Below are 27,500 nucleotides of genomic sequence, written 5' to 3'. Positions count from 1 at the left end.
AATATGTTGATGGTGAACTAGTTTGATTATTTCCTAAACAGTCCGTTAATTTCGAATAGGAAAAAACGTTCCGGAAAACTTAACTTTTTTGGAAACTAAAAAATGGCGGCCTACGTGTCATGAACGAGCCGAACATTTTAAAGTGGAATGGTCTGAATTCAATTAAAAATGAGGAAGGAGAAGGCAGATGAAAAAAATGGCGGAATAAGAGGCAATCCCACAATAAAAATATTTGTAAACAAAAATGTGAGGGGTTTACTAAAATGTTATCATACTCCATCTTAAATGCAGCCGGCTGAATGTTTGTTCTTCCTTTCAGGTGCTTGGCCACTCATCGTCTTGCTTGAGGCCGCATGGCAGCCCCACACCAGGAACTTTAGGTCTTCACACCCGTCTACGCCCTTTGGCGTCGAACACGCAGTACTCTGGTCCTCCAGCAGAGCAAACATGCGGCACATTCACGTGGAGCTGTCCCACAAGAAGGCTCCACCGGAGCTCCCGGCCCACGAAGGCGATCTGCCTCCCCCCACGGCCCCCGCGCAGGGACCGGACCTGGGTGTTCGACCGGGGGCCGCCAGGCACTTTGACCAGGAGGACTTGCGCCATCAAAAGGTCTACCAGCTCTCCATTTTCTCCCAGCTGGGCGGGTTTTCGACAACCACGGACGCCCACGGCGATGCTCAACAGAGGCCTGTTCGCTTGGGTGTAAAACGAGGGCTGGAGGAGCCCCAGTTGACTCACAAGCGCCCCCTTGTGGCAGACTGTTCCGACATAGAAGTATTCCAGGGGGGAGTGTTGTGTGGGCCAGCGGTGGGGGTGGGCTTAGTCAAGGGCTCTGGTGGGTCTGGTTCTCTGTATTCTTGCACACAAATGGAGCACAGAGACTCTGAGGAGGGGGCACTGCCCAGATCTCCTCCCCTCTCCCCAAACCACAACCCCTCCCGGCGTCCAGCTCAGCACAATCACGACAGGCCCGTCCCCCTCTCGCCAAAATCCCCTCCAATGTGTGACCCTCACGGGCACCACTGTGACCAGGCGTATTCTCTCGGAAGCTCGGTCAAAGCCGACGCCCCCAACGGGGGCCGCACACCCACCTACTCGCTCGGGAGCCCCGGAAGTGAGAGTTGTAGCAATGGCACGACCGGAGGACAGCCCAGCCCGCATTTATACGACATGGCCACCTACGAGACCCCAAGTCCTGCCAGCCCCACGAGCCCGCCAGGGCCCTTTTCCCCCCCGCACCACACGGAACTGCAAGAACCGGGAGAGGCCACGGAGTGGGACGTCGGACTGGAATCCTCTCCCCCGGAGCGGAGCGCGACCCAAGCTGCCTCCTCCTCCCGCCACGGACTGTCTTCCTGGGAGAAGACTCCCAGCAACAGCGGCCACCGGCTATCCTCTGCGGGCCCCTGGCCGGCCAAGAAGAGGTTACTGTCCCCCAGCGAAGCCGTGGAGTCCTGCTCAGAGGACGAGGGACCTTCCACTTCCAAGAGGAGCAGGTTGTCACTGCTGGCCCCCGGACTGGGACCGGCTTCGTGTCGCAGCACAGATGCCAAAGCTGCGCCGTACTGGAACCATCTTCTTCCTTCGGCGAGGGACCGCCCTAAGGTCAGCGCCCACTCTGAATTGTGCAGCCCACTTTGTATGGTATGTTTGTTTAGAACACGGACAAACCTTGAATAATTACTATTCATAATCATAATTATTTAAATCTACAAAGTTGGTAAAATGTTGCATTTTTGTTCAGTTCTTTCGGCGATAGGCAGCTACACAACAGCTAAGCACAAGCTAGACATGCATTTGTCAAAATAAACAAGTATCAAAAATAGTTATAGTTACTAATTACTTAGACATACAGAGGCTCCAACGCATTTTAAAAATTATAGTTATTATTAATAGTCATAATTGTTGGTCTCATTGAAATCTACAAAGTTGGTCAAATGTTGCATTTTTGTTGTTATTTTCAAAAGGTAAATATTAAAGGCAATAGGCAGCTACACAACAGCTAAGCACACAAGCTAGACATGCGTAATAATTCATAGAACAATATTGCAGTGTAAAACAGCAAATTTGTCAAAATAAACAAGTATCAAAAATAGTTATAGTTACTAATTACTTAGACATACAGAGGCTCCAACGCAGTTTAAAAATTATAGTTATTATTAATAGTCATAATTGTTGGTCTCATTGAAATCTACAAAGTTGGTCAAATATTATATTTTTGTTGAGTTCTTTACAAAAGGTAAATATGGTAGGCAATAGGCAGCTACACAACAGCTAAGCACACAATAGCACACCAGGTAGACATATGTAATAATTCATTGAACATTATTGCAGTGTAAAACAGCACATTTGTCAAAATAAACAAATATCAAAAATAATTATAGTTACATATTACTTACACATACAAAGGCTCCAAAGCATATTAAACAGTATCTAGTAACAAACGTGTCTGCATCATTCAACTTACTATGTAATGAACTTGATTTAATAAATTATCATGGCCACTAGGTGCCCCCCAAAAAAGGCAATTGCCGCTCCACTTCAACCGAAAGACAGCATACGTCTATTCCAGACAGTTATAAATAAATAGGTTATTGTTTTTCATATCTACCATTGTTCTCTGTTTGACTAGTTTCCACACTATAAAATAATAAAAGCATGTTTGATCCATGATGATATCGTATCTGATCAATGTCGGTATCGGCCAACACTGGTAGGAAGGGAAGAGGTCTTATTTATTTTGATTGTTTTTTTAAACTATAACTCAAAATGATTTAGGTTTTTTAGTTTACTCGTATTTCCTGCGGTGTTCAGTTTTCAATCGTGTCACTCCTCGTAATCAATCCCTCAAGCAGCACTCAGGGCGGACTCAGTCAAACTCCCTCTGAGTGATGTTGCCATTTTCAACTCCAACAAAGCAAGTATGCCTGGTAGAAACATTCAAATACAAAGTAAGGCTTCACCCTTTCAAAATATACTAGCTAGAAGCTAATTTACATTGGGTTTCCCGTAGACAGGCTACTGTTAGCACTTGCGATTTATACATGGCAATTTCCACGCCTCCAAATTTGGCTATGAAAACTACAACTAAGATGAATGTTACAATCAAACAGCTGGTGTGTAACGAACACAAAACATACAGTACAAACACTTTGTAGGGCGCAACATGTCACGTTCAGCTTTCTGGAAAAAGCCACTTCCTAGTTTAACAAAATAGTACTGCCATCTAAAATTATTACTTTAAAAAATAACACACAGAATTACCAAAAATTGGTATCGGGAATTGGTACCGTATCGGCTCAATAGTAAACAGTAGCCATCCCTACTTACAAAGGCTTCACCCTTTCAAAATATGCTAGCTCAAAGCTAATTTACATTGGGTTTGCCATAGACAGGTTACTGTTAGCATTTGCAATTTATACATGACGATTTCCACGCCTCCAAATTTGGCTATGAAAACTACAACTAAGATGAATATTACAATCAAACAGCTGGTGTGTAATGAACACAAAACATACATTATAAACACTTTGTAGGGCGCAACATGACACGTTCAGCTATCTGGAAAAATACACTTCCTAGTTAAACAAGATAGCCTACACAGTACAGCCATCTAAAGGTATTACTTTAAAAAATAACACACAGAAGTACCAAAAATTGGTATCGGGAATTGGTACCGTATCGGTTCCACAGTGAACGGTAGCCATCCTTACTTACAAAGGCTTCACCCTTTTAAAAAATGATAGTTTGAAGCTAATTTAAACAGTTGGTGTGCAATGAGCACAAAACGTTCCGTATAAACGATTTGTAGGGCGCAACATGACACATTCAGCTTTCTGGAAAAAAGCCACTTCCTCGTTAAACAAGATAGCCTACACAGTACTGCCATCTAAAATTATTACTTTGAAAAATAACACACAGAAGTACCAAAAATTGGTATCGAGACTTGGTACCGTATCGGCTCAATAGTCAACGGTAGTCATCCCTACTTACAAAGGCTTAACCCTTTCAAAATATGCTAACTTGCAGCTAATTTACATTGGGTTTGCCATAGACAGGCTACTGTTAGCATTTGCAATTTATACATGGCGATCTCAACGCCTCCAAATTTGGCTATGAATCAATCAAACAGCTGGTGTGTAATAAGCACAAAACGTACAGTATAAACACGTTGTAGGGCGCAACATGACACGTTCAGCTTTCTGGAAAAAAGCCACTTCCTAGTTAAACACAGTGCTGCCATCTAATGTCACACTCGGATGTAATCAGAAAATAAGATGTAACAACTGGACCGCACAGTTTTCACAATCATCTTGTTTTTAAATACTACTTTAAAAAATAACACACAGAAGTACCAAAAATTAGTATGGGGAATTGGTACCGTATCAGTACAATAGTGAACGGTAGCATCCCTACTTATAAAGGCTTCACCCTTTCAAAATATGCTAGCTCGAAGATAAGATTGCGTTTGCCATAGACAGGCTACTGTTAGCATTTGCGATATATATATATGGCGATTTCAACGCCTCCAAATTTGGCTCGGAAAACTACAACTAAGATGAATGTTACAATCAAACAGCTGGTGTGTAATGAACACAAAACGTACAGTTTAAACACTTTGTAGGGCGCAACATGATGTGTTCAGCTTTCTGGGAAAAAGCCACTTCCTAGTTAAACACAGTACTTCCATCTAATGTCACACTCGGATGTAATCAGAAAACAAGATATAACAACTGGACCGCACAGTTATCACAATCATCTTGTTTTTTAATATTATTTAAAAAAAATAACACACAGAAGTACCAAAAATTGGTATCGGGAATTGGTATCGTGTCGGTTCAATAGTGGGCGGCAGCCATCCCTACTTACATTATATTGCAAAGTGGAAGATGCCAACTGTGTGGAACAAGCAAGAGTATCTCCAGAATGAAGCCCATTGACATGTTCCACAGCCTCCATTGTTCCAGGTTGAGTGGGCTCCAACACATGCACAGAAACACACACAAAGGCACACACATCCTCTCATACACGCGTTCTGGAAGTCAACAGGAGAGCACATGGAAGACCAGAAAGAGCTCGGAGTACAGGCTTCCGCGGGCGGCGTTACAATAGAGGTGGCGGGTTCAAAAGTGAAGAGACGCCAGGGAAGGCAAGGGTTGGAAGTGATGACATCACCGTCATCATAGGCCGTCGTACTAGGGTTGTACAGTAGTACTGCGGTACTAGTATAGTATTGCGCGACTAAAGAATCAAAAACGGTACTATACTCTGTTTGAAAAGTACCGTTTCCCCATTTTTTAAATGTATTTATTTAACGGGCATGGCGGCGCGTTGTCACATCATGACATTGCTGGTTTTACGAGCAGAGGAGCATCTTCGGTAGCGCACACACACACACAGTACTTACAAGCAGACACAGTGTGTAGACAAACGGGAGAACGGACGCATTTTTGCCTAAAAACTAAAGACAAAGGTGAAGTTATAACACTGAAACACCCTCAGTAAGAGATGCTTTAAGACATGGCTAGCTAGCTAGCAGCTAACATCCATCTGCAGTCGGCAGTGTTTTAGCTACTTCTAAATCACTAATCCTGGCCTCCATGGCGACAAATAAAGTATGTTTCTTACAAGTATCATCCCTGCAGGATGAGGAATAGCTAAACATGCTTCACTACACACCCTAGGAGGATACAATAGCTCACCGGCGTCACCGCTAACAAAATATAGCGCTCCTCAATGTAAACAAACGCCATGGGTGGATCTACACCTGACATCCACTGTAATGATACCAACTCCAAGAGCGTATCTAGTCGATACTACTATAATTACGTCGATATTTTTTATCATCACAAAATCTTTTTTCCTTTTTAAAAAATTCATATTATGTTTATAAACTCAGGAAATATGTCCCTGGACACATGACGACTTTGAATATGACCAATGTATGGTCCTGTAAACTACTTGGTATCGGATCGATACCTAAATGTGTGGTATCATCCAAAACTAATGTAAAGTATCAAACAGAAGAATAAGTTATTATTACATTTTAACAGAAGAACATGTTAAAACAGAAAATAAGCAGATAGTATCAGTAAATAAACAAGTGGATTAATAATCCATTTTTACAGTTTGTCCCTCATAATGTTGACAAAATAAAAGTGATAAATGACACACTATGTTACTGCATACGTCAGCAGACTAATTAGGAGTCTTTGTTTGTTTACTTACTACTAAAAGACAAGTTGTCTAGTATGTTCACTATTTTATTTATGGACTAAATTGCAATAATAAACATGTTTAATGTACCCTAAGATTTTTTGTTAAAATAAAGCCAATAATGAAATTTTTTGTGGTCCCCTTTATTTAGAAAAGTATCAAAGTATCGAAATATATTTTGATACCGGTACCAAAATATTGGTATTGGGACAACCCTACTTTGCCTTTGATGAGAGTTTATGACGTGTCTGGCCACAACACCATGAGGCCAGGGTGACAAAGTGTGGCGGCGATGACGTAGCGCAGGGTCACTTTTACCATGAGGGATGTGGCGATAATCGTTTGTTGGTGTTTCGCAACAAGCCAGCGAGTACGACAACACGTCACGCCACAAAGGAAACACTCCAGGATTTTTTGCTTTTGTAACTCGTTTTTTTTCTCTCAATACACGCAAGTTTCGAAAAGTTCCAACATGGTTTCCTTTTGTGTTTAGTGTGCCACAGACTGCACCAGGTCAGGGAGGCGACTAAAGAGTGCCGCACGTCTAAAAAGGTGAGGGACGCTGGTACAAAAACACAAAAAAGAGAGAAGATGGTGTGTTCAGGTGCATTTGGTTTGTGTCTGAATGCAGAGTTGGAAATGAGCGGAGGCTCACCTGACTGGTCTGAGGTCTGTACTGCTTGTGTTCTGCAGGCAGCTGCGCAGCGGCAGACATGCTGAGTGCAGGACCTCGGCCCACTCCAGATGGCCCTCCTCTTCCATCAGCAGGTCACTTCTAGGCAACTTTGAGGTAAGAACCAGTCGGAGCGGGAATCTTTGGCCACCTAACGATTCCATCCGATTCCTGGGGTAAGTACCGTATATTTTGGACTATAAGGCACACTTGAAATCCTTTCTTTTTTTCAAAAATCGACTGTGCGCCTTATAACCCGGTGCGCCTAATGTTTGGAATAATTCTGGTTGTGCTTACTGACCTTAAAGCAACTTTATTTGGTACGTGGTGTAATGATAAGTGTGACCAGTAGGTGGCAGTCACACATAAGAGATACATGTAGACTGCATTATGACTCAAGTAAACTGAGATAGGCTCCAGCGCCCCCCGCGACCCGTAAAGGAATAAGCGGTAGGAAATGGATGGATGGATAAACATCACCAACATTTTATATGCTCCATTGAAAATATAGAACATTACACACGGCGCTCAAAAATCTATCAAAATGTTTTAGTAGGACTTTGGTAAGCTATAAAGCCGCACCGCCTGATGGATTGTACTGTGCTTCAATATAGGAGTATTATTATGGTGTGTGTGTATAAGGTAAGACATATCTGGCGTTTTGTTTCACAATCATATGCAAAAATAACTTTTCTTACCTTCTGGTACCTGCTGATCTGTATTTGAGATCTGCATAAGTCCTGAAAATTTGCGCACGTCCGCCTTTGTAGTCGATAGGCTTCTTCTTTTTCTCTATCTTCTTGTTTTGGGACATTCATCCTCCGCTGTTGCCATTTCTAATATAAAGTAGTGTAAAATTCTTACTTATATCTGTCAGTAAACTCACCATAAAAACACTAAAACATGCCAGTGTAGTGAGTTTACATTATTCACCCAAGGAACTTTAATTATTAGAGCGTTCCGGTCGGACGGTTTTTCACGGGACACATTTCCGGCGTTGTTGTTGCACTAGTGAGCCACGGATGAGGAGATGCTGCTCCGTTATTGATTGAAGCACAGTCTGAATGACATTAAAACAGTTAGCTCCATCTTTTGACACTTCTTCCACTCCCGTCCTTGCACGCTACACCGCTACAACAAAGATGACGGGGAGAAGACGCTGTCGAAGGTGAGCCACGTAAATAAGACCGCCCACAAAACGGCGCATCCTGAAGCGATTGTCAGAAAGCGACTTGAAGATGATGTGTAAAACATCATCAAATCAACATTTTGACCAAAGAACCACCATTACATGTTATGTAGACCACAAGGAAGTCTTTTTTAGAAAGAAATCATAATAATATGACTCCTTTAATGCGCTCTATAATCCGGTGCGCCTTATATATGAAAAAAGATCAAAAATAGACCATTCATCAGCAGTGCGCCTTATAATCCGGTGCGCCCTATGGTCCGGAAAATACGGTAATCATTTTAAGTTTGCGGTCAAAAAGAATCAAATGGCAGCGACAGTAGTTTTTATTGCTTCTGTCATCTTTGTTCGTGACCATGTTTCCTGTGTGGTTTGTGTCCCAGGAGTCGATGCTGAAGGGCCGCTTCTCACCATCGGGCTGCATCGAGGGCTTCACAGCGGAGATCGGGGCCAGTGGCTCCTACTGCCCGCAGCACGTCACTTTACCCGTACAGGTTACATACTACGACATGTCCGAGCACAGCGCGCCCTCACCCTTCCTGGTCAGTGAAGTCAACTCTACCATTGTAATAATAACTTTAAAACTTTTGTTGTGAAACTTCTGTCAATCATACAGAACAGAGATCCAGGAAAAAAGTACAAAATAATCAGCTTTAAAGGAGAACTGCTCTTGTTTTGTCCATTATTCACAATCCCTAACCCTCTAAATAACTGACAGAAAATTCCAATTATTTCAACCTGGAGATTTTATTGTTCCTTCTGAATATTAAAAAAAAAAAAAAAAAAAATTCCATATATGATTTTCAATTTGTGTCATATTTAACAAAATATTATTTTAAAATAATTTTCATAGCAAACCCAAACATAATGCAATACACAGAAATGTAAATGTCATGTTAGTTCCAAACGTAAAATGGACATTCGTCATCATCATCGTTCCACAGCTGCTGCAGACCACTTGAATTCACATGTTTTTATGTTGTAATCATCTAAAAAAAAATGCACAAAATGTCAACATCACTATGTATTTTTTGATGTGATTTATTTTTTTTTCTGTCATAAAAATCTAAAATCTATAACTTATTATTGCAACACACACTGAGTGATCACCACAAAATAATACAGCATATTGGATGTGTATATTTTACCTGTAAATATACCATAGTGTGTAATGTAAACATTGTATTTGTTTATTTGAACAATCTAAAGACCTCTATGCCGTAGTGTGTAACGTAAACATTATATTTATTATATTGTATTTATTTATTTATTTTATTATTTATTTGAACAATTTAAAAACTGTATGCCGGTCACAGCATTTAAATAGAACGTTTATGGTGTATTTTTTTTATGTTTTTCAGAGGCCTTAATAGGCAAAATAGTAGCATCCCCATTATCTGCATTATTAGCTGTTTCGTGCTCTCAGTTTTTTACTATCTGGAACGCACAGAAAAGGGAAAAACGTGCGTTCTTGTTTCACATTAGGATTGTGAATGATGGACAAAATGAAAAAAAGGAGTTCCTTTTACTTTCCTTGTATATTAGAATACACAATGATACCATGGATCAGGGCAAAGTGACATCGACTGGGTTTTAGCAGTCTGCAAAATGCGAATTTAATCATTGTTATTATTTTATTTATCTGCTATCTATTTTTGAAATTGATCTTGACTTAGTGTTTATTCCCAAAGCTGTCCCCCATTTTTAAGTATCAAATGATATCAGCTCGCTGCTAAAATCTCTGATATAATGTCCGATACAAGCAGTCCTGAGTGCACCGGTATATAAGCCCCACCCACTCAATGGAAGGAAACATTAATTTTCCATATATTAGCCGCACCAGCCTATAAGTCGCAGATATACAGTATATGTTGTGAAATTAGTTATTTACACAGAGATATCATGTAAATGTTTATTTACATACCTTAATTGTTTTCAAACGGTGCCTGTAACACGGCAGTAAAACGGCTGATCAAACAAAACAGAAGTCACAGTCATGGACCCACGAGCTGCGGAAGCTAGCTCTCCAATCAGCTAAACAGACTCAATAACTACACGGTGACGTTTTGGTGAATTTACTAAGACATTTGTGAAACTGAAACAATACAAAAATAACGGTATTGTAAGTTAATAATACTAACACAGACACTTGTAGATGTGTTACCATATTAGCTAATGCTAACGACGCCGGCGTCATTACATTACCGTAGCACATACAAATATGCATGAAAACACCCCTACAGACATCACACATACTGTAGGACGGTTTAGTAAGTATGACTTGTTTTAGTTATATTGTAAAACTTACAAACGTTATTTGGACTTGTTGATGAAGAATCATTTTGAGCAGAAACGCTGTGGACGGTTTCGCTTTTGGTTTAAAGCAAAACAGGAAGAACATTTTCAACTTGCATCACCTGCAGTGAGCGAACTCGTCCAAAAGATGGAGTCATAGCACTAAACAATAACACGCCATTGAGTCTTGGGTTTAATGAAAACTGTTGAACACAAAACATTATGGCAATTACAGAAAAAAATATCCATAAATTAGTTGCACCATTTTATAAACCCCTGGGTTCAAAGTATTGGAAAAAAGTAGCATCTTGTAATCTGGAATGTACGGTATATAGGGATGGGTACCATTCACATTTGAACCGATTCGATACGGGTACTCAATGGTACCAATTTTCGGTACTTTTGTGTGTGTTAATAAACATATTTTTTTATTTATTATAAAATCCCATTTTTTACTGCAACATCTATGATAACTGCAGTACAGTTGTCCTCTTGTTTAATTATCACCTTTCCGAGTCTTTTCACATTTGAGCCAATACTGTACCAATTCCCCGTACCCGGGAGTTGATACCGGTACTCAACAGTACCAATTTTTGGTACTTCTGTGTGTGTTGAAAAATATTAATTGTTTTTAATAATAAAATCTAATTTCTTTCCTATTGGAACATTTAAAAATGAGGTGATTATTATTATTATTTTGTTTTATTATTACATGTCTGAGTCAATTGTTTTCATGTTAGCATTTAAGTTTGCAAGCTAGCGCCAGTCAGTCCGTGAGTTTATCAAAGTGCAATCAATCACGTTTTTTTAACCAACCTGATTTAAAAGGGTAATACTGTGGTTATCGTTGTTACCGTTTATTGCTACGTCCCTAGCTACAGCCGGCTGAGTGCAACCCAGGTACCATAACATGGCACCGTTGGATTCTACGTGAAATGGTGCCCGCTAGGACCAGCGGGATTCGGTCCGTGCCCAAAAAGTACCAGATTCGGTACACATCCCTTTATGACACTAAGTTGCAATTGCAGTTGCAAGTCCAATACATGAATTTATGGTCTGTTGTGCCCTAAAAAGTGTTAATACTGTAAGTATTGTACTTATTACGCACCAGCTGTTTGATTGTAACGTGCATCGTAGTAGAAGTTTTCATTAACACATTCGGAGGTGTTGAAATTGCCATGTAAAAAATTGCTAATGCTAATCAGTAGCATGTCAACAGCAAAGCCAATGTGTAGCATCAAGCTAGCACATTTTAGGAAAATTGGAGTCTTAATTCCTATACTGTGCGTTAGAGCAGTTTTTGAATCAATTACTTTGCTGGCATTGAAAATTGTTCGTCAGTTACTCGTGTTCGGCCTGTGACGCAGAAAGTGTGCAATTTGGCTTGCCCAGCCATTTTTTTAAAGTGTATTGTTTGTTGTTTCAGGGTGTGATCTCCCTGGAGCATCTTGGCAAGAAAGGCTACAACATACCCAAAGCAGGGACCATTCAAGTGGTGAGCTCCCCTTTCCACACACCTTCACCTCACTCCCAGAATTCTGAAGTAGCCTCCAATGACCCGCTTCCTCCTATTTGCAGTGCTCGTTAATGCATGGAGATAGATTCAACACAAAGAGGAACACACAACTTCTCATTAGAACAAAATGTATTTAGGTACTTTTCTAAATAAAGAGGACCCCAAACAATATCATTTTAGGCTTTATTTTAACAAAAAATCTTAGGGTACATGAAACATGTTTATTATTGCAATTTAGTCCTTTTTATAAAATAGTGAACATGTCTTTTAGTAGAAAGTAAACAAACACAGACTCCTAATTAGTCTTCTGACGTATGCAGTAACATATTGTGTCATTTGTCATTCTATTATTTTGTCAACATTATAAGGGACAAACTGTAAAAAAATATAATTAATCTACTTGTTCATTTACTGTTAATATCTGCTTATTTTCTGTTTCAAAATGTTCTATCTACACTTCTGTTAAAATGTAATAATCACTTATTCTTCTCTTGTTTGATACTTTACATTAGTTTTGGATGATACCACAAATTTAGGTATCGATCCGATACCAAGTAGTTACAGGATCATACATTGGTCATATTCAAAGTCCTCATGTGTCCAGGGACCTATTTCCTGACTTTATAAACATAATATACATTTTTAAAAAAGGAAAAAAGATTTTGTGACAATAAAAAATATCGATGTAATCATAGTAGTATCGACTAGGTACGCTCTTGTACTTGGTATCATTACAGTGGATGTCAGATGTAGATGCAACCATGGCATTCAGGGGCGCTAGCTTTTGTTAGCGGTGACGCCGGTGAGCTATTGTATCCTCCTAGGGTGTGTAGTGAAGCATGTTTAGCTATTCCTCGTCCTGCAGTGATAATGATACTTGTAAGAAACGTTAGCCGCTAGCTAGCTCGCCACGTTTTGAATTACCTCTGTCTGAGGGCGTTTCAGTGTTATAACTTCACCTTTAACTTTACTTTTTAGGCCAACATGCGTCCGTTCTCCCTTTTCTGTCTATAGACTGTGTCTGCTTGTAAGTACTCTGTATGTGCGCGCTGCCGAACATGCTCCTCTGCTCGTAAAACCAGCAATGTTAAAAAAAAAACGTTTTAAAATAAGTAACCGGTACTTTCCAAACAGAGTATAGAACCGTTTTTGATTGATTAGTACCGTGATACTATACTAGTACCGGTATACCGTACAACCCTAGAATACCGAGCTGGGACCAGGACTAAGTCCACTCTGTCCTCCGCAGACCTTATTCAACCCCAACAAAACTGTGGTGAAGATGTTCCTGGTGACGTACAACCTGGACGACATGCCCACCAATCACATGACCTTCCTGCGCCATCGCATCTTCCTGATGCCCGTGGAGGAGGGGAAGGAGGAGGAGGAGAAGAAGCACGGGCTGCTAGAGAGCAGGAAGATCCTCTGCTACCTGATACATCTCAGGTAGGTCGAGTGCGGATGTAGAAGAAGCTGGTTTTAACCACTTGCATATTTATTATTTGACAAATGATTAGACCCATTATTACTTTTGTTCCTTTTCTAAGTCAACCATCAATCTTTACACTTCAATTGTCTTCAATACTCTTATGAGCAAATATTAGACTTAAAAGGAGGTATCAAAAGTAGGGGTGTCCCGAGCTGATATTGATATTGATATCGGTCTGATACAGTATTAGCAAAAAGTATCTGATAATATCGGCTTTCATCCAATAAACACACAAGGTTGGTCTTTTTATTCTATTTTAGTCAAGTCCTTTGCAAAAGGTAAACATGCTAGGCTATATGCTACTAGCAGCTACACAACAGCTAGGCACACAATAGCACCACAAGCTAGACATATGTAATAATAATTGAACAACATGGCAGTGTAAAACAGCACATTCGTTAATATAAACAAGTACCAAATAGTTATTACACATACAAAGTCCTCAAGACGGAAGTATATTAGAAAGTAGGTATCCGATAACAAACGTGTCCGCATCACTTTCCGCCCCTTTTCTAACATTGCACACTGAAAAAACAATACATGTACGCATGATTTGGGCTGATATCGTATCAAATTGACATCTGTATCATCTTTAACCTGTTTTGAAAAAGTTTCAAGGTAATATTTATTCCAAACAATACATTGCAAGAATCGACTCTATATCGATAGTCGTGTTGAATGGAGAATCGATTCTGAATTGAATATCACCCCAGGAATCGGACTTGGATCAAATCACAGAGATTCACCCCACTATTATGCAACTCTAATCATGCGGTACTTTTTTATGTTGACAAAATCCTGTTTCACACTGTTCATTTATTATTACGCTTGTCGAGCTTGTGTGCTATTGTGTGCTTGGCTGATGTGTAGCTGCCAGCTTCTAGTATCCTACCATGTTTACCTTCCGTCAATGACTGATTAAAGCCGATATCACCTGCTACTTTGCTGATATCGGAAATTGATAACATTTTTGTTTCCTCCTCAGATTCCACAGCTCCAAATCTGGGAAGATCTACTTGCACAACGACATCCGGCTGCTATTCTCCCGCAAACCCGTGGAAGTGGACACGGGGATCCCTTACGAGCTGAAGTCCTTCACCGAGGTGCCAAGTAACCCCAAGTACTCCCCGCGTGTGTGACAAGCCACGCCCCCCAAAGAGCTCCCTGAACACCTTGTGCTTCCTGGAAGAGGAGGGACCGCCACAAAGACTTGATGAGGAGACGCCAAACGCCTACGAAGACACTTTGGTGTGTATAAAGGAACACACACGTTCTTGTAGTTCTTACCTTCTTGGGACCTCCTAAAAATGCCTCCCTCTTTAGAACCACCCTTTGTAGATATATACAGATTTATATTTACAACATTAATAATATATACATACTATGCAAATATAAAAAAGATAAGCATTTATTAATTCTTTTTTAATCTTAATTATTTGTTTAGTTTTTTTTATCGATTTTGGCCAAAGGGGGCGCATTTCAATTTCTTACACACACTTGTTATTACATATGTTGGCCAGAGGGGGAGCACTTCAAATTTTTACACACACTTGTTATTTCATATGTTGACCAAAGGGGGAGCACTTTTAAAACCGACACACAGTCAATGTGAAAAATTACTCCTTTTTGGGACCACCCTCATTTTGATAGATTTCACCACCAAATGACTTTTCCTCGTTGGTGTCCCAAGAAGGGTAGAAATACAAGAACACACACACACGCACGCACACACACACACACTTGACTGAAGGAGTCTCCTGCACAGACACAAAATGGCGACTCTCACTTTTAACTTGCATGCCTTGTGACTTCAACAGTTTTTCCTCCAGTGCCGTATCACACTGTCCTTCACTCTGCCTGCACATGCCACACAAACATGAATATTAATAATAATAATAATAACTCAAATTCCAGTCGGCCATCCTCAACCCAATGTATACACGCCAGGAGTCTGGTACCATGTGACACCAAGATGCAACATCCACTTCTTGTTATGTAGCCAGACTGAGGGACACTGTGCTATTTTTTTCTTTAAAAAAAAAAAAAAAAAAAAAGATTTTATATTTTTAGTTTCTGTTCAGAACAGAACAATGAAAGACAGAAAGAAACAAAAACAAAAAAAACCAGTAGTATTTTTAATTTATTGAATTTTTTTTCGCAAATGTCTTAAAAAGCAATATGCTGCACAAAGTAAGTAGTGTGTATTTTTTTTCTGCCTGACGACCTTTTCTCTCCTGACTTGAGAGGGGGAGGGGGGAGCGGGGGGGGGGGGGGGGGGGGTATTTAATGACAGGGGAAAAGTCTGTAAATAATAAAAATAATAATAAACTTTGCGACTGGCAAGAATGATCTTTGTTGAGCCTGTTGTTTTTGGATAAATATTGTTCTTCTACTTTCTATATGTTCAAGCTATTTTGGCTGCAATGAATGCATATACAGTGTGTGTAATTAATACTCATTTTAATGATAGCATGCTAACTTTTTTTGCCAATTTTGCAGCTGCACACCTCTGACTCATATCACCTGGTACTTGAAACATGCTAACATTAGTATGTTAGCATGCTAACCTTTTTTTAGCCAGTTATTTTGCAGCTGTACGCTCTGAGGCATGTAACATGGGACATGCTAACTTTATACTCATTTTGCAGCTGTATACCTTACTCATATCATTTTGTACTTGACCCATGTTAACAGTTAACATGCTACCTTTGCTATGTTTGAATGCTACCATTAGCATGCTAACTTTTTTTTAGCTGAGATAGGCTGCAGCGCCCCCCGCGACCCCGAAGGGAATAAGCGGTAGAAAATGGATGGATGGATAGTTTGCAGCCGTACACCTCTGAAGCATATAACTTGGTACATGCTAACTTTATACTCATTTTGCAGCCGTATACCTCAAGTCATATAATTTTGTACTTGACCCATATTAACAGTTAACAACCTACCTTTACTATGTTAGCATGCTACCAGTAGCATGCTAACCTTTTTTTTAGCCAATTATTTTGCAGCCGTACCCTCTGAGGCATATAACTTGGTATATGCTGTTAGTGTGCTAATATTAGCATGCTAACTTTATACCTTTAGAAATATATACTTTTGTGCTAAATGTTAACTGTTAACATGCTAACTTTTTTAGCCAACTTTGCTACACCTCAAAGCATATATAATTTGGTACATGCTAACTTTATTAACCAATTTTGCAGCCATAAACTTCAGTCTTATAACTTTGTACTTGACACATGTTAACTGTTAACATGCTAACTTTAGTATGTTAGGATGTAATCATTTTAAGCCAATTATTTTGAAGCCGTACACCATAGAGCAGTGGTCCCCAAACTACGGCCCGCGGGCCGAATCCGGCCCGCCAGCGTCCAAAAATCTGGCCCGCCAGAAGTCCCAAGTAAAAAAACAAAAATGTTTTTATTTTTTTTTTTAATTATTGTTTTTTTAAATGGCAACCCGTGGCTCCGGAGCCGCATGCAGCTCTTTGATCACTCTGATGCGGCTCAGCTGCATACTTGCCGACCCCCGAGTCAAAAAGTTTGGGGACCCCTGCCTTAGAGGCAAATAACTTGGTACATGCTGTTAGCATGCTAACATGATTCACCAATTTTGCAGCCGTATACCTCAGACATATAACGTACTTGACACATGTTAACTGTTAACATGCTAACTTTAGTATGTTAGCAAGTTACCATTGGCATGGTAACTTTTTTGGCCAATTTTGCAGCAGTTCACATCAGTGGCATTCAACTTGGTGCTTGACACATGCTAACTTTTTAAATTATTTTTACAGCAGTACACCTTAGTCATATAACTCGTTACGAGACACATACCAACTGTTAGCATGCTAACTTTAACAAGATGATTTAGATTTTTAAGATAATTTTGCAGCTGAACACCTCAGTCCCATAACTTGGTACTTGAAAAATGCTAACAGTTAGCATGCTAACTTTAGCATGTTAGCAGTCCTGAAATTTCTGCTTTATAACAATTCCGTTTTTTTTCTTTCAGAGTGCCTAAAATGGCAACACTACACAAAAACTTTTGTTCCTCATTACAAAAAATGTATCTTCACATAACCTTATATTTGTTTACTTTTCAACTTGGACAACTGGTCTTCAATATTTATGTTTCCATATTTGTCCACCAGATGGCACTACTTGTTCCCATTCAAAGCATGCCGCAACATTTATGATAACCATAGAACCAAGTCAGCAGACAGCTCCCTCTGCATGTCCACAGTTATTGAAAGAAATGTTAAAATCATTTTATTAGGGTAGTTCTAGTAGAAAATCTCTTTTCCTGTCACATGACATCATACAGGAAGTGGTTGAAGTGATTACGGTGCATTTACAGTACAGAGCTGCTTCTTCTTCGTCTATATGACGTCCAGCAGCATGTATGCGGCGCCCTCTATGGCCTGGCTGACCACCGACACGTGGTAATGGACGTCAGCCCAGTCGCTGGGCTTGTCTGATGACATGGCTCTGGAGCACGCGTCGCTTAGACCGGGGAATGTCGCCGCGCCGCTGTCGCTCGAGGCCCAGATGACATGTCTGTGGGAAAAATATTGCAAATAAAAGTGTTCCAAAAAATGTTAAAATGTATACAAAAAAAGAAAAACCTAAACAAAAAATATTGTAAAATATCTACATTTATTGCAAACATATATAAAATATTATAAAATAGATTTTTGAAATATATAGATACAGCAAAAATGTATGCAAACATTACAAAGACATACCAAATATAGCACAAATTATAAAATATATATGATTATAAGGGGATGTTATACATAATACACACACATAGCATAACATATACAAATATTACAAAGACATACAAAATATAGCACAAATTATGAAACATAATTATAATGGTATTATATATATTATATTTATATATATATATATATAATATATATATATATATATATATATATATATATTATAGATATATATATATAATAGTGTATATATATATATATGTGTGTGTATATATATATATGTATGTATGTGTGTGTATACATATAGATATATATGTGTATGTATATATATATATATATATATATACATATATGTATGTATGTGTATATATGTATATATATACAGTATATATGTGTATATGTACAAACCCCGTTTCCATATGAGTTGGGAAATTGTGTTAGATGTAAATATAAACGGTGTTATGATCCGCTGCCCGGATCATATTTCTGTTTGGGTTTTCTGTTAGTCTTGGACTGATTTTGTTCCTGTCTGTGCACCTTTGAGTTGGTTACCATAGTTACATATTAATTCCACCTGCCGCTTGTGTTTCTGACGCGCACCTGTTGTAATCACAGACACTATTTAAGCCCACCTTTGTTCATCACTCGTTCTGCTTTCTTTGTTTTTGCACCACGCGACTGCCACGTAAGTTTGTTCTTGTTTCCTAGACTCAGCTAAGTTCCATAGTTTGTGCTAAGTGTTAGCCTTAGCTTCCAGTGCGCTCGGCACCTCTTCCTGTCGGTTTGTTTTCTGTTTTGTACCAGTTTTGTGTTATTTTATTATTAAATCAAGTTATTACCTGCAAGTCCTGTCCGGATTCGTCCCTTGCATCTTGGGAGAACAAAACCCCGCATCACCATGCGCACCCCACGTGACAAACGGAATACAATGATTTGCAAATCATTTTCAACCCATATTCAGTTGAATATGCTACAAAGACAACATATTTGATGTTCAAACTGATAAACATTTTTTTCTCTGCAAATAATCATTAACTTTAGAATTTGATGCCAGCAACACGTGACAAAGAAGTTGGGAAAGGTGGCAATAAATACTGATAAAGTTGAGGAATGCTCATCAAACATTTATTTGGAACATCCCACAGGTGTGCAGGCTAATTGGGAACAGGTGGGTACCATGATTGGGTATAAAAAGAGCTTCCTAAAAAATGCTCAGTCTTTCACAAGAAAGGATGGGGCGAGGTACACCCCTTTGTCCACAACTGCGTGAGCAAATAGTCAAACAGTTTCAGAACAACGTTTCTCAAAGTGCAATTGCAAGAAATTTAGGGATTTCAACATCTACGGTCCATAATATCATCAAAAGGTTCAGAGAATCTGGAGAAATCACTACACGTAAGCGGCATGGCTGGAAACCAACATTGAATGACCGTGACCTTCGATCCCTCAGATGGCACTGTATCAAAAACCGACATCAATCTCTAAAGGATATCACCACATGGGCTCAGGAACACTTCAGAAAACCACTGTCACTAAATACAGTTCTTTGCTACATCTGTAAGTGCAAGTTAAAGCTCTACTGTGCAAAGCGAAAGCCATTTATCAACAACATCCAGAAACGCCGCCGGCTTCTCTGGGCCCGAGATCATCTAAGATGGACTGATGCAAAGTGGAAAAGTGTTCTGTGGTCTGACGAGTCTACATTTCAAATTGTTTTTGGAAATATTCGACATCGTGTCATCCGGACCAAAGGGGAAGTGAACCATCCAGACTGTTATCGACGCAAAGTTCAAAAGTCAGCATCTGTGATGGTATGGGGGTGCATTAGTGCCCAAGGCATGGGTAACTTACACATCTGTGAAGGCACCATTAATGCTGAAAGGTACATACAGGTTTTGGAGCAACATATGCTGCCATCTAAGCGCCGTCTTTTTCATGGACGCCCCTGCTTATTTCAGCAAGACAATGCCAAGCCACATTTAGCACGTGTTACAACAGCGTGGCCTCGTAAAAAAAAAGAGTGCGGGTACTTTCCTGGCCCACATGCAGTCCAGACCTGTCCCCCATCAAAAATGTGTGGCACATTATGAAGCGTAAAATATGACAGCGGAGACCCCGGACTGTTGAACGACTGAAGCTCTACATAAAACAAGAAAGGGAAAGAATTCCACTTTCAAAGCTTCAACAATTTGTTTCCTCAGTTCCCAATCGTTTATTGAGTGTTGTTAAAAGAAAAGGTGATGTAACACAGTGGTGAACATGCTCTTTCCCAACTACTTTGGCACGTGTTGCAGCCATGAAATTCTAAGTTAATCATTATTTGCAAATAAAAAAAAAAAAGTTTATGAGTTTGAACATCAAATATCTTGTCTTTGTAGTGCATTCAATTGAATATGGGTTGAAAATGATTTGCAAATCATTGTATTCCGTTTATATTTACATCTAACACAATTTCCCAACTCATATGGAAACAGGGTTTGTATATATATACTGTATGTATATGTCAGTGATGTGCGGTGAGGTTCATGGCTGGTGAGGCACTGACTTCATCACAGTCAGATTTACAAACATATGAACCCTAAAGAGTATCTTTTTCACCATTTGATTGGCAGCAGTTAACGGGTTATGTTTAAAAGCTCATACCAGCATTCTTCCCTGCTTGGCACTCAGCATCAAGGGTTGGAATTGGGGGTTATTAAATCACCAAAAATTATTCCCGGGCGCGGCGCCGCTGCTGCCCACTGCTCCCCTCACCTCCCAGGGGGTGATCAAGGGATGGGTCAAATGCAGAGGACAAATTTCATTACACCTAGTGTGTGTGTGACAATCATTGGTACTTTAATTTAACTTTAACTTTACACATACAAACTGTAGCACACAAAAAAGCACATTTAATTAAAAAAAACGTTATTATGGTCTTACCTTTACTTATAAAATAAGTCCATGAGCCGCTGTTGTGCTGGATTAATGAACCCCCTGATGAGAGTGTTATATCAACTAAAGCCCTCACTTAAACTTTCCACGTGCAAGATTGAATCTATTTAAAAAAGTGTAACCGAGGGTTTATAAATGTCGCCTATACTGTATGAAACTACAAAATAACAAACACGGAGGCTCCAGTTTACACGAGGACCACTTTATTTACCTTATTTCAAAAACTTCCGCTCCACTCTAACGTGTCATCACTTCCGCTCTTAGCGCCTTCAAAATAAGAGCTCAAGGCATATACTGTACAACAGCGCATAACAGGAACTTAACATCACGAAGAGGAAAGCCCATAAAAATAAGTTACAAAAGTTATTTAATAAGAAGCCAAAAAGTGCAAAAACAATAATGTTCGTGTTGGAGGAGTTGTGAATTAGGTACACCTGCAGTCTGCAGGTGTACCTAATGTTGTGGCCCTGCAGTCATTCACAACTCCTCCAACACGAACATTATTGTTTTTGCACTTTTTGGCTTCTTATGAAATAACTTTTTTAAATAGATTCAATCTTGCACGTGGAAAATTTAAGTGTGGGCTTTAGCTGATATAACACTCCCGTCAGGGGTTGCCGTGCATTCTACGGCGGGGGTGCAGGAGGCGAGCCTCAGCCAGTGCGTCTTTTGCAGCCGTTTTATGATCGCTCAGCACAAGAAATACGTTACACACATACAGTTGTTGACAAAATACACTGTACATTATATACCTCAGCTAACTAAACTATGGAAATGTATAATATAATTCATATAGCAATACGGTCTCACTGCACAGCAGACCAGCAGTTAGCCGAGTCCGCAATCCATGTTGAGGCACAATTGAGTGACGTGCCTCAACTGGCTGCTGTTCACCGTACCGTCTCTTCTCAGTATTTGAACGGCAAATGTGAAAATTCAGCGATTTTAAATAAAAATAATCTAAAACGGGTGAAGTTAAATGGAAAATAACGTTATAGTATAATCACTGGATACATATAACAATTTAATAAAAAAATGTTCTTTTTACATTTTTTTTCTTTCCATGATGGCAGGTGAGGCCCCGCCAGTGACTGCACGTCACTGGTATATGTACAGGTAAAAGCCAGTAAATTAGAATATTTTGAAAAACTTGATTTATTTCAGTAATTGCATTCAAAAGGTGTAACTTGTACATTATATGTATTCATTGCACACAGACTGATGCATTCAAATGTTTATTTCATTTAATTTTGATGATTTGAAGTGGCAACAAATGAAAATCCAAAATTCCGTGTGTCACAAAATTAGAATATTGTGTAAGGCTAATACAAAAAAGGGATTTTTAGAAATGTTGGCCAACTGAAAAGTATGAAAATGAAAAATATGAGCATGTACAATACTCAATACTTGGTTGGAGCTCCTTTTGCCTCAATTACTGCGTTAATGCGGCGTGGCATGGAGTCGATGAGTTTCTGGCACTGCTCAGGTGTTATGAGAGCCCAGGTTGCTCTGATAGTGGCCTTCAACTCTTCTGCGTTTTTGGGTCTGGCATTCTGCATCTTCCTTTTCACAATACCCCACAGATTTTCTATGGGGCTAAGGTCAGGGGAGTTGGCGGGCCAATTTAGAACAGAAATACCATGGTCCGTAAACCAGGCACGGGTAGATTTTGCGCTGTGTGCAGGCATCTCCATAGAGCAGGTCAGCAGCAGGATGCATGAAGTGCTCTAAAACTTGCTGGTAGACGGCTGCGTTGACCCTGGATCTCAGGAAACAGAGTGGACCGACACCAGCTGGACTGCTGCTGAGTGGTCCAAAGTCATGTTTTCTGACGAAAGCAAATTTTGCATTTCCTTTGGAAATCAAGGTCCCAGAGTCTGGAGGAAGACAAGAGAGGCACAGGATCCACGTTGCCTGAAGTCTAGTGTAAAGTTTCCACCATCAGTGATGGTTTGGGGTGCCATGTCATCTGCTGGTGTCGGTCCACTCTGTTTCCTGAGATCCAGGGTCAACGCAGCCGTCTACCAGCAAGTTTTAGAGCACTTCATGCTTCCTGCTGCTGACCTGCTCTATGGAGATGGAGATTTCAAGTTCCAACAGGACTTGGCGCCTGCACACAGCGCAAAATCTACCCGTGCCTGGTTTACGGACCATGGTATTTCTGTTCTAAATTGGCCCGCCAACTCCCCTGACCTTAGCCCCATAGAAAATCTGTGGGGTATTGTGAAAAGGAAGATGCAGAATGCCAGACCCAAAAACGCAGAAGAGTTGAAGGCCACTATCAGAGCAACCTGGGCTCTCATAACTCCTGAGCAGTGCCAGAAACTCATCGACTCCATGCCACGCCGCATTAACGCAGTAATTGAGGCAAAAGGAGCTCCAACCAAGTATTGAGTATTGTACATGCTCATATTTTTCATTTTCATACTTTTCAGTTGGCCAACATTTCTAAAAATCCCTTTTTTGTATTAGCCTTACACAATATTCTAATTTTGTGACACACGGAATTTTGGATTTTCATTTGTTGCCACTTCAAATCATCAGAATTAAATGAAATAAACATTTGAATGCATCAGTCTGTGTGCAATGAATAAATATAATGTACAAGTTACACCTTTTGAATGCAATTACTGAAATAAATCAAGTTTTTCAAAATATTCTAATTTACTGGCTTTTACCTGTATATGTATATATATAATAATAATAATAATAATACCTGGGATTTATATAGCGCTTTTCTAAATACCCAAAGTCGCTTTACATGTGTGTGTGGGGGGGACGACGATAAAACAACTTTATTAGAAAAATAAATAAATAAGAGACACCTAGGGCAGGGTCAGTTAGGAAAGGCTAATGTGAAGAGGTGAGTTTTTAGGGTGGCTTTGAAGGTAGGGAGGGAGGGGGCATCTCTGATGTGCCTTGGGAGAGCGTTCCAGAGAGAGGGGGCAGCCACGGAGAAGGCCCTGTCGCCCCAGGTTCGGCGCCTGGTCTTGGGGTCCTCAAGGAGGCCGGCATCACTAGACGTGAGGGAACGGGACGGGACGTGTGGCTGGAGGAGGTCAGAGAGGTAGGGTGGTGCCAGGTTATGGAGTGCCTTGTAGGTGGTGAAGAGTATTTTAAAGGTGATTCTATATTTGACAGGCAGCCAGTGGAGGTCATGAAGGACAGGTGTGATGTGCTCTCTGGAGCGGGTTCCGGTGAGCAGGCGGGCAGCAGAGTTCTGGACGTATTGCAGTTTGTTGAGGGTTTTGGAGGTGATGCCGTAGAGGATGCTGTTGCAGTAGTCTAGCCGGGATGAGATGAAGGCGTGGATGAGGGTTTCGGCAGCAGAGGATGTGAGGGAGGGCCGGAGACGGGCAATGTTTCTGAGGTGGAAGAATGCAGTTTTGGTGATGTGGTTTACGTGGGGGAGGAGTGAAAGGGTAGGGTCGAAAATTACACCTAGATTGCGGATGTGGGTGGAGGCAGTGACAAGGGAGCCGTCGATGTTTAATGAAAAGTCCTGAGTGGAGCGAGTGAGGGAGTCGGGGCCAATGATAATTATTTCAGATTTGTTGCAGTTGAGTTTTAGAAAGTTTTTTTGCATCCAGGTTTTTATGTCTGTGAGGCAGGTGGTGAGGGTGGAGTGGGTGGCTGTGGTGATGGTCGTGGTGGAAATGTATAGTTGTGTGTCGTCGGCATAGCAGTGAAATTGAAGGCCGTGGTGTCGGAGGATCTGACTGAGGGGTAGGAGGTAGATGGTGAAGAGTAGGGGGCCAAGTACTGAACCCTGGGGGACGCCGTGGGTGACTGGGGCAGTGGAGGAGGTGCAGTTGTTGGTTGAGATGAATTGCTGACGGTCAGAGAGGTAGGATTTCATCCAGGAGAGGGCAGGAGTGGAGGCGTGTTAGGAGGATGGAGTGGTTGATGGTGTCAAAGGCAGAACTGAGGTCGAGGAGGATGAGGATGGAGAGGGAACCAGAGTCGGCGGAGAGGAGGATGTCATTGGTGACCTTGAGGAGGGCAGTTTCTGTGCTGTGGAGTGAGCGGAAGCCGGATTGGAACTTTTCGTATAGGTTATTGTGGTGAAGGTGGGATTTGATTTGGGAGGCAACTGCACGTTCGAGAATTTTAGAGAGGAAGGGGAGGTTGGAGATGGGCCTGTAGTTGTTGGGGGAGTTGGGGTCGAGACCGGGTTTCTTGAGAATGGGGGTGATGGCAGCCAGCTTGAGAGCAGGAGGGACAGAGCCAGTGGATAGGGAGGAGTTAATTATAGTGGTGATGAGAGGTGAGAGTGAGGGGAGGCAGGCTATGACTAAAGTGGATGGGATTGGGTCGAGGATGCAGGTCAATCAATCAATCAATCAATGTTTATTTATATAGCCCTAAATCACAAGTGTCTCAAAGGGCTGCACAAGCTACAACGACATCCTCGGTATAGCCCACATAAGGGCAAGGAAAAACTCACCCCAGTGGGACGTCGATGTGAATGACTATGAGAAACCTTGGAGAGGACCGCATATGTGGGTAACCCCCCCCTCTAGGGAGACCGAATGCAATGGATGTCGAGTGGGTCTAACATAATATTGTGAGAGTCCAGTCCATAGTGGATCCAGCATAACAGTAAGAGTCCAGTCCACAGTGGGGTCAGCAGGAAACCATCCCGAGCGGAGACGGGTCAGCAGCGCAGAGATGTTCCCAACCAATATACAGGCGAGCGGTCCACCCCGGGTCCCGACCCCGGACAGCCAGCACCCCATCCATGGCCACCGGATCTGTGTGTCTTCCCCTCCACAAGGGATAGGGGGGAGCAGAGGAGAAAAGAAAAGTAACGGCAGATCAACTGGTCTAAAAAAAGGGGGGCTATTCAAAGGCTAGAGTATACAAATGAGTTTTGAGATGGGACTTAAATGTTTCTACTGAGGTAGCATCTCTAATTGTTACCGGGAGGGCATTCCATAGTGCTGGAGCCCGAATAGAAAACGCTCTACAGCCCGCAGACTTTTTTTGGGCTCTGGGAATCACTAATAAGCCGGAGTTCTTTGAACGCAGATTTCTTGCCGGGACATATGGTACAATACAATCGGTAAGATAGGCTGGAGCTAGACCGTGTAGTATTTTATACGTAAGTAGTAAAACCTTAAAGTCGCATCTTAAGTGCACAGGAAGCCAGTGCAGGTGAGCCAGTATAGGCGTAATATGATCAAACTTTCTTGTTCTTGTCAAAAGTCTAGCAGCCGCATTTTGTACCAACTGTAATCTTTTAATGCTAGACATAGGGAGACCCAAAAATAATACGTTACAGTAATCGAGACGAGACGTAACGAACGCATGAATAATGATCTCAGCGTCGCTAGTGGACAAAATGGAAGGTGGAGGCTTTCATACCAGAAGTTATGGAGGATAGGTCAGTTGTGGTGATTTCGGAGAAGAAGTTGAGTGGGTGGTTGGAGAGTAAAGGGGGGGCATGATCAGGGGTAGTGGAGAAGGTGGGAGAGGAGGCGGCCAGTTCAGAGTGGATGGTGTTGATTTTTGATTGAAAAAATGATAAAAATTCTTCACATTTGCTGGTGGTGAATGAGGTGGTGGTGGTGTCCATGGGTTTGAGGAGTTTGCTTACGGTAGAGAAGAGTATCTTGGGGTTGTTGCTGCCAGATTGTATGACGGAGGAGTAGTGGGAAGTGCGTGCATTGTTGAGGGCATCTCTGTATTCCTGTTGGTGTAGTGTGTAGATGTCCAGGTGAACAGTGAGACCGGTTTTCTTTGAGAGCCGTTCAAGCTGCCGGCCCTTGGCTTTTAGGTGACGGAGGTGGTCAGTGTACCAGGGGGCGGTGTGGGTGTAGGAGACAGTTTTGGTTTTTATGGGGGCAAGTTGATTGAGACAGGAGGAGAGTGCGCTGTTGTAGCTGTTAACCAGTTCAGTGGGGGAGGCGTTCAAAGTGAGGGTGTGATCGGAGGTGGTGTCAGTCAGTAGGGCAGAAAGAGAGGGGGGGGTGGATTGATTTCATGTTCCGGTATGATATGGAGCGTTGCTGCTTGATAAGGGGGGTGGGGATGTCTATGTCCAGGGTGAGGGCCAGGTGGTCTGAGAGGATGTCTGTGAGGTTGAAGCTGGTGAGGTTGCTGATGGAGAGTCCAATGGTGCAAATTAAGTCCAGGGTGTGTCCTTTTTTGTGGGTGGGGAAGTCAACGTGTTGAGTGATATTAAATGAGTTGAGAATGTCCAGAAATTCAGTGGCAGTTTTGCAGGTGGTGGAGTCGACATGAATGTTGAAATCTCCTAGTAGGATGACTGAAGGTGAAATGGCACAGAGTTGGGTGAGAAATTCAGAGAGATCGGAAAGGAATGCAGAGTTGGGTTTGGGGGGGCGGTAGATGATTGCAGTGACCAGGGGTTTGGGGCCAGGCAGCTTGAATGACTGGTGCTCAAAGGAGGAGGGGGTTGTGATGGTTACAGCAGTGGGTTTCAAGTGTTGG

The 27,500-nt window shown here is 41.3% G+C and overlaps 2 protein-coding genes across 3 annotated transcripts in view; one reads left to right on the top strand and one right to left on the bottom strand.

Moving 5' to 3' along the window:
- Positions 1-14,789, top strand: part of atosb (atos homolog b) — a 76,074-nt gene extending 61,285 nt beyond the window's left edge. For both annotated transcript variants that reach the window (XM_061981815.1, XM_061981816.1), the window contains 7 exons: positions 320-1,608; positions 6,713-6,771; positions 6,913-7,009; positions 8,465-8,623; positions 11,803-11,871; positions 13,142-13,338; positions 14,367-14,789. In XM_061981815.1, coding sequence (XP_061837799.1) covers positions 448-1,608; positions 6,713-6,771; positions 6,913-7,009; positions 8,465-8,623; positions 11,803-11,871; positions 13,142-13,338; positions 14,367-14,520 — 1,896 coding nt within the window. In that variant the 5' untranslated portion in view covers positions 320-447 and the 3' untranslated portion in view covers positions 14,521-14,789. The remainder of the gene's footprint in view (positions 1-319; positions 1,609-6,712; positions 6,772-6,912; positions 7,010-8,464; positions 8,624-11,802; positions 11,872-13,141; positions 13,339-14,366) is intronic.
- Positions 14,790-17,612: 2,823 nt separating this feature from the next.
- The window catches only part of naaladl1 (N-acetylated alpha-linked acidic dipeptidase like 1), a 64,713-nt gene continuing 54,825 nt past the window's right edge, over positions 17,613-27,500 (bottom strand). Inside the window, exon 19 of the mRNA XM_061981814.1 lies at positions 17,613-17,940. Within this exon, the coding sequence (XP_061837798.1) occupies positions 17,763-17,940 (178 nt within the window). The 3' untranslated portion in view covers positions 17,613-17,762. The remainder of the gene's footprint in view (positions 17,941-27,500) is intronic.

Source organism: Nerophis lumbriciformis, linkage group LG24 (assembly GCF_033978685.3).
Source record: "Nerophis lumbriciformis linkage group LG24, RoL_Nlum_v2.1, whole genome shotgun sequence".
NCBI classification, from domain to species: Eukaryota; Metazoa; Chordata; class Actinopteri; order Syngnathiformes; family Syngnathidae; genus Nerophis; species Nerophis lumbriciformis.
Note: the sequence above shows the minus strand (reverse complement) of the source record. Positions and strands in the feature narration are given on the sequence as shown.